The sequence below is a fragment of the Sorghum bicolor genome, chromosome 10, assembly GCF_000003195.3.
Source record: "Sorghum bicolor cultivar BTx623 chromosome 10, Sorghum_bicolor_NCBIv3, whole genome shotgun sequence".
In the NCBI taxonomy this organism is placed as follows: Eukaryota; Viridiplantae; Streptophyta; class Magnoliopsida; order Poales; family Poaceae; genus Sorghum; species Sorghum bicolor.
Window position 1 is genome coordinate 56,263,984 of NC_012879.2, and position 7,827 is coordinate 56,271,810.

Sequence of the window (7,827 nt, forward strand, 5' to 3'; positions counted from 1 at the left end):
ACTTACAAAGGCAAACTAGAGAACAAGAGGCCGAAGGACGGATGATCAATGATGTCGATCACTTTGAGCGATGATGAGTGAGAGCACATGCGAGATGGTAATGAAAATGTTTTTGGTCGAAGTTAAGGAATGGGTTGGGCCAACTCAACATGAGGCATTGCAAGACCTTGGTGGACCTCATGTTGACTTGGCCCAACCCATTCCTTAACTTTGGGGAGAGGATGATCTCAGGGTAACGTGTGGTGTTATCATAGAGCTTATATCGAGGCGAAACAACTTCATGAAAGAGCGCATGGCTGTCCGATACTTTGAAGGCCATCCGAATCATTTTGCCCCTAGCTAGTGGCCAAGTGGTTCATGTCTATATGTAAGGGTATTCTTGGAATTTGTAATATCCCTACAGAAAGGAGGAGTGGCTATCCTAAGACACCTTTTTTTTCTAGGGTTAGCCAATGGCTCAAGTGCTAAACGAGAGATAGGTGTGAGAGACTCTTAATTCTTTTCTTCACATGAGTAGGAGGATGTTGGAAGTCGGTTAATCTGATCTCATGTGAATTCATGGTTTATTTGAGGTAGAGAAAAACTTGTTGAGTTCATCTCATATGACCGTCTCTTTCTATCCTTTGATTTCGCGGTTTTTGTGAATTTTCATTCTTGATGTGTGACTAGGATAATTTCTTGGTAATTAAGGACGCTAGTAAGTGGGAAAACATCTTTAAGGTGACCCACTTTCAAATCCATCCCACGAGCGTCTCCAATTTGATGATTTTTTTTAGTTCTGTCACTTTTGAGCTTTCTAGTGAAAACCCCATTTTGAGAGGAGAATTGTTCAGATTCGTGGTGAGCCTAGACCTTTTTTGAGGCATCTTGTAGGATTACCTTAACCATGAGTTAGTCAAGGTTTGGACCAAGTTTCACAATTTTTGGAGATGGTTTGAAGTAGTTTTGGTTTTTTGGAGAAAATTTTCTAAAATTTGCAAAAACAGGGTCATCCGTGTTACTTATTTAGGAAGATCATTGTGTATCCCGGATTCAAATTTTATAATTTTTTTAGTTTGTTTGAAAGGATTTTTTTTCATTGTTTTCTCGAAAACTCCCTCGGGCTCAACTGGGGATCCAGTTTGCATAACAGGGACCCAATTTTCACTATGAAAACAGGGACATCTGGTTGCATTCCGGGGGATACGATTTTTACTGTGTTTTGGTGTTTCTCCCCATTCTTTACTTGTTAGCTTTCGCACCTTCCTAGCCTCATTCCTAATGTCAGCAGGTACGTTGTTACTATGTGATACTGGAGTGAGCTAGAAGAGAGGAGTCTTTGGTTGTACTTGAAGTTCTTCCTCGGTGAAGAATTTTTTGTCGAGTCGTGACCTGGCTTTGCACTTGTGTTTAGCCCAATTCTGTTGCGTGTACCGGGTCTTGGGCCGCGGCTCCCTCTTTCCCACGTCGCACCCGCACACCAGAGCGCGAGCTCCAGACGCCAGACACGCCTCTAAAGAAAAAAAAAACACCTGCTATGCTATGCTACGGAGTACGGACATAGCACACTCTGTTCACTGTCACAAGCATCCACGAAACCCGCGCACGTCTCAGCGAAGAGAAGTGTTTTTATTCCTCAATACAAAATTACAAATGCATTGTAACAACAGTCTATGTACAGTTGCAGGCTACAGGCCTACTTACACCACCGAAAGAATCGCCACCGTCACCATCACCATCACGACACTGCCACCGCGTTCTGCCCGGCCTCCAGTTCTTGTTCCGACACCGCCACAACGTTCTGGTCGATGAAGTTGAACAGCGCGAGCCCCGCGGCCCACACGTCGTCGTCCATCACCGACTCCTCCGGCGAGTGGCTGATGCCGCCGCGGCACCGCACGAACAGCATCCCGATCTGCGACCACACACATACACACTCCGGAGCGTCAGCGAGCTGAGCTGAGCTCTACAGCGCACTCGAGTCACCAAGCGATCATTCGTCTTGTTACCTTGGTGAGCCTGGCCATCGCCATCGCGTCGTGCCCCGCGCCGCTCATCAGCACGGGCGTCTCGCCGGCCGCCGCCGCAGTGCGCCCCGGCATTGTCGACACGGTCGACCGCGCCGCGCGCTTCAGCTGGGACGTTAGCTCCGGGTCACAGTGCGTCGCCGCCGCCGAGTGCTGGTGCCAAACGACACCAAGAGTCAGACTCGATTCGGCAGCACAAAATCCACACCGGCAGATATCATGAACCATCATGAATGCTGATTCAGTGCTCCGTCTCACCTTATGCTCGACTTTGCAGTCAACCAGCCTGTCGTCGCATTTCTGGAGAACCAGCCTCGAGAAGCTCGTGACGATCGTCTCCCTCACTTGGTCATCCATCGCGCGGATGTCCACCGTGAAGTTCACCTGTCACGGGCATGGCTCTAAGGTTCAGCTGATTGATCCGAACCACGGTTCATCAGCAGGACCGAGAGAAGAATCATGCTTGGCAAGCTTATTACCTGGCCCGGAATCACGTTGCTCGCGCTTGGCCACGTATTCAGCTCGCCGACGGTGCACACCAGGCCGGCTAGGGACTCCTCGGTGAAGCAGCTGCACTCCTCGTCGTAGGTCAGCAACTTGTTGGGCTCTTTGCAGAGGCGCTCCAGAGTCACAACAAGCTCTGCAGCTGCAACCATTGGATCTCGGCGCAATTTCATTGGAACAGTGCCAGCATGCCCTTGCGAACCATCTACTATTACCTAAGCAAACAAAAAACAAAAACAAAAACAAATAACTACTTTCCTTTTCAATTGAAAGTTCAGTATACAAAGGGACTTGGAAGCAACCCAGAATTAGCAATCACAGTTGTCGCAGGCAGCTTGAATATTTAAATGTCAATGTTAAACTGAACAATCTTGGTTGACAGCAATGCCTGTCTTGCTGAACCATTAACTAAGACTGGTTGTTGCATCAAAGATGACACATGACATATACCATTTATTGAATGAGATGGATGTTGACTAATACCCCAGGTGTTTCTCTGATTGATTGTTTATCCATTACATGCATACTTGGTGACAGCAATGCCTGTCTTGCTGAACCATTAACTAAGACTGGTTCTTGCATCAAAGATGACACATGACATTGGTGTACCATTTATTGAATGAGATGAATGTTGACTAATACCCCAGGTGTTTCTCTGATTGATTGTTTCTCCTACATGCATACTTGGTTAACATATATGGACCACTCATACTCTTTGCTAAGAGAACACTCCTAACTATCTTAAATTATTTGATTGCTTACCTGCTGACTGCTGTACTGTCACCTTATGGTTATCTAATATAGTTGGTACTTCTTTTTTCTCAGACACATATAGTTGGCTATTGTTTTTTTAAGGAAAACAATGACCTTAAGATAGGGAGCCATGCAGCTAGACCATATTTTATTTTTGGTTGATGTAGTTCTTGAAAGGATCTCACAAGAATAACAGAGAACTCTGATGCACCTTTAATCGTGTCTGTCCTGCAATTCCTTTTACAACACCAAGTGGATAACGAAGGGCTTCCAGGACAGGGCCTTGCTCCAGGTGTACCTACAATTTTAAAAATTATAAATACTGTATTCTGTATTACCAGGGAACTACATGAAAAAGGCATACAAAGACTTAATACCTCAACATAACTCCCCACAGACTCTGGGTTGTACTTGGCTTGACTAATAGCAGTAGAGGTAGCCTCAAAAGAATTCATTTTCAGAACATCTTGTACTGTAGTACCACTGATGAAATTCAATACAACAAATGAACTGCATCAGAGACAGTTCTGTAAAATAGTTTGGTTGGTTTACGCGAAAAAGACAACACCTCTTGTCTGATACTTGTAAAATTGATTCAGGTAGTGTACCAGCTACAGCAGCGCTTCCCAGAAAAGTTGTCTGGAATCTGACACCCTCCTCATCGCTGAATGCAATGACCTAAGCTTCAACAAGGAAAAATAAGTGCTAGGCTCCACCATGATGATATTTCCAGATGATGATAACACAAACTAACTAATGTTGTTTCATAATTTGATATACCATTCAAGACATTTTAGCTTAAAGCATTGAATCCACACAGTGAAGAATAAATGATGTTTGATTCAAACCAAAACATGCTGAACTTGATCTATAGATGATATCAATGCATTTACATGACACCACCTGACAGCTTGTGCTTTGATTATCAGGATTGCCAGAATAATAAAAGATGAACCGTGCATAGAATCTTTTCAAGATCAGTGGGAGGTTAGAGACACATTATAAAACTAGATTCCTCCTGGTTTCCTGATTATATTATGATAGTACCTTGCAACTTAGCTATCCAATCAGCATGTCAAAGTATAATACATAATTAATTGAGTAAAATATAATAACCCACACCTGCTAGTGACAATAAAACAATGTGAAATGTTCTGATCAAACATCTAAAAGAGTAGATAGACACAAGACACAAACAAGATCAACGCAGATAAGTGTCGGATCTACAAGACGCATGTGGCTCATACTGCCACTTGTAGAGAGTGAGAATAGTATAAGGTCATTCACAAGTTGTGGTGGAGCAAAGGAACACATTAAGATATGATATATAGTAACATCAGTACTATACTGGAAACACTAGAGAATTCTCTAACCTCCACTGGTCTCGTTAGCCTCTGGAGTTTCCCAGTAACTTTCAAAACCTTCAGTGCAGAGATTGCACAAATAATACCCAAAGATCCATCATACATCCCAGCATCAACGACAGTGTCCTGTTTGTGCAAAGGGAAAAGGTGTCAGTTATTTCAATATTATTGGACTGCCATCAAAATACTAAAATTAACGGAATCAAGGAAAATAAACTTACCATATGAGATCCAATCAACAAGGCCTCTTTGGTAGAATTTGTCGGCTCAAATCGACCGTGAATATTCCCCATTTGATCAACCCACCTTCACGTTGAACAGATATGGGTAAGTTAATCAAGATCAAAGCGTGAGAAAAACAGCTGCAAGCAAAAACACGTACGTCGTAAGTCCAGCATCTTTCATCCAGCTGATGATGACAGCAGTGGCTCTGATAGAAGCTGGACTCAGAAACGTCCTTTCAAGGTAGCCCTCCCCATCAGATATCTAGTTCGGACCAAAGCCGTGTCAAAGACATGCAGATACACTGCTGAAATGTTAAACTTGATAACCAAAGGACAACTTGGATCGGGCCAAATCCTCGAACCCAGAAATCGCTCATATCGGGTAATTGAGAATTCAGGTAAGCAACGTGAACATTTAGCAACCTCTATGGCGTAACCGCGTAAGGAACTATGGTTATCTATCCCAGAAATCAAGGCATGGATATAATATAGAATCAGAACCCAGTAAAAAGATGAAAACTTGATGGAACATAATTCGTTACAAGATGAAATACTCATCTTCTCCTGAGGGAAAAAGCAAGTTAAGCATCATCAGCTAATGCTACCGTTCTTATTAAGTGATACTCAATCCATCCCAAATTGTAAGTCGTTTGACTTTTTTAATATCAAGTTTGACCACTCGACTTATTCAAAGTTTTGTACAAAATATCACTTTTTTTTGTTGTGTATTGGTTTATTAATAAAAGTTCTTCAAGAATGACTTAAATTTGACTATATTTGCACAAATTTTTTGAATAAGACGAGTGGTCAAACTTGGAGTAAAAAAAGTCAAACGACTTACAATTTGGGATGGAGGGAGTTCCTGTGGTGCAGAATTTTAGGATTCAGGAAAAAAAAATAAGAGAGGTGCAATCTGGAGCAGAGCTCCCCGAATTAAAATCTTGAGTATTTTGGCCGCAGTTACGTGTGTGGGAATATGCAGACGCTGAAGAGAGCTTTACTGAACTGCATCTCATCCGGTCTGGCAACTTGGCAAGTAATAACAAACGGCCCAAAGCAACCTAACAAGATTCCGCATCCCGAGCTGGAAAAGCGGATCGCGAGAAGGTGAATATTCCAGGAGATAGGCAGGAACGGATCGATGGAGGGCCTGACCTTGCCCAACTCCTTGAGCCTCAGCACGGTCTCGTCCCTGAGAATCTCCCGGTACAGGCCGTCGCCTCCTCCCAGCTCCGGCAGCCCATCTAATAAGTTTTTGGCAAAAGCCGCCGGTGAGGAAAACCTGGGTGCAGGAAGGAAGAAAAAAAAACGCAGAAGATAACGAAGGAATCGTGCGGACGGGTGATGCAGGCGGCGACTGAATGAAGCACCCACCGGCGGTGGACGAGATTGGGAGCGAGGTGAGGAGGACCGAGACGGAGACGGCGAGGATGAGGAGGGGACACGGGCGGTGGCGCAGGGGGCGGGAGGAGGAAGGAGCCATTGAATTGAGCCGTGCCGCTGCCGACCGAGGATGTGTGGCCGCCGTGGGTGGTGGCTGCGCTGGCTGAGTGGCTGGCCGCCTGGCTCCTCCCTTTCTCAATGTGGACGAGGCGCAAGCAGGCTGCTTTTATAATAAAGTGGAGAGCCGCTTTGGCTCTTGTGGGCTCCTCTGGGCGCCTGACAGTGGGCTCAGTCGGTCACGGTACACATTTTGTGCTAATAACCTTTTATGTTAATTAATTGTGCTAAGGCCTTGTTTAGTTCCACTCAAAAACTAAAAAAAAAATTAAAATTTCTCATCACATCGAATCTTGTGGCACATGCATGATGAAGCATTAAATATAGATAAAAACAATAACTAATTATATAGTTTGCATGTAATTTGCGAGGTGAATCTTTTGAATCTAGTTAATCCATTAATTAGACAATAATTGTTAAATATAAATAAAAGTGCTGCATTATTTAAAAAATTTTCACCGCAACAACTAAACATGGCCCAACTTGATTCACCGTTGCCATTGCTGCCACCACAACGTACTCCCTCAGTCCCCTAACGAGATTTAACTCTAGCTAGGTGTCTTTTTCTACTTTCTCTATAGTCCAGGTGCAACGATTACATTGTAGAGCAATTTTTAATTATGGTATATTTAATTTCTCATTAATATTGGTCTCTTCACAACTTCACCAAAACACTAGAAGTACACTTATTCTAGGATACAGTAGTACTCACCAGCGTAGCTCCTTAGCCACATCGCATGCCATAACATCTGTGCGCCATCGCCCCAGCTCCTCCTTCCATCTGCACCATGACTAAGGAAGGAGGAGGTCACCATACAAATACATGGATTCACCAAAAAAAGAAAAAGAGCTATCCAAACATCACTTGAGCATGTTTGGACAAGATTCTAAAATCTAGATTTTGAATAAAAATAATCTTTGTGTTTCTTGGTTTTTATGCGTGTGCGTCTTCTCTAAAATCCTAGTGTGTTTGGACGAGATTCTAGGATTCTGAGAATTTTTCCCCTATATTCGGATTCTTATTATAATCCATGTGGATCATCATCTCAACGCAACCAAAAGTACTTACTGTAACGACAGGCACGCCGGCACTCCTGCCATTGTGTTGTGCCGGCCATCACCCCACCCACCCGCTACACCCCCCTACCCGGCCGGTGCCGTGTGTGTCATCTGATGTTGGCGTTCGTCCATCCTATTTGGCAATGCAAAAGGCTCATCTGGGCACTCCTCACGGGGCAAGACAAGAAAAAGGAAGCAGGGAAGTCACAAGTGCGAAAGGCGCTCATCATCGGGCCGGCACAGAAAAAAAGGAGTGGCGCAGAGAATCTGGTGTCCTAAAATACTGTACACCCGTTGCCGGCAGCAAACTCACGGCTCTGATCTGCTCGCCGACGACGAATCTGGAATCCAGCGAGAGCCACCCACCAGCTACAGCTAGCCCGCGCAACGAGGTCGCTGGCTGGGCACAAGACCGTC

At 44.4% G+C, this 7,827-nt stretch overlaps 1 protein-coding gene across 2 annotated transcripts; it reads right to left on the reverse strand.

Moving 5' to 3' along the window:
- On the reverse strand, positions 1,571-6,445 carry LOC8069395 (probable allantoate deiminase). 2 transcript variants are annotated; one of them, XM_021450215.1, is made up of 12 exons: positions 6,191-6,445; positions 6,007-6,095; positions 5,010-5,113; positions 4,849-4,933; positions 4,637-4,753; positions 3,832-3,941; positions 3,641-3,746; positions 3,475-3,561; positions 2,486-2,725; positions 2,265-2,390; positions 1,989-2,159; positions 1,571-1,894 (listed from the first exon to the last, which is right to left on the reverse strand). In XM_021450215.1, the coding sequence occupies exons 3-12, from the start codon at positions 5,030-5,032 to the stop codon at positions 1,718-1,720; spliced, it is 1,242 nt and encodes a 413-aa protein (XP_021305890.1). In that variant the 5' UTR covers positions 5,033-5,113; positions 6,007-6,095; positions 6,191-6,445; the 3' UTR covers positions 1,571-1,717. The 2 variants fall into 2 exon arrangements, with proteins under 2 accessions (XP_021305890.1, XP_002438812.1); XM_002438767.2 differs by having other exon boundaries at positions 6,226-6,427.

Coding starts and splice junctions, on each gene's coding strand:
- LOC8069395 (XM_002438767.2), bottom strand. CDS start 6,334: ATGGCTCCTTCCTCCTCCCGCCCCCTGCGCCACCGCCCGTGTCCCCTC. Junction 4,934..5,009: donor AAAGATGCTGGACTTACGAC/GTACGTGTTTTT, acceptor TTCAACGTGAAG/GTGGGTTGATCAAATGGGGA. Junction 1,895..1,988: donor CGATGGCCAGGCTCACCAAG/GTAACAAGACGA, acceptor GTGTGGTCGCAG/ATCGGGATGCTGTTCGTGCG.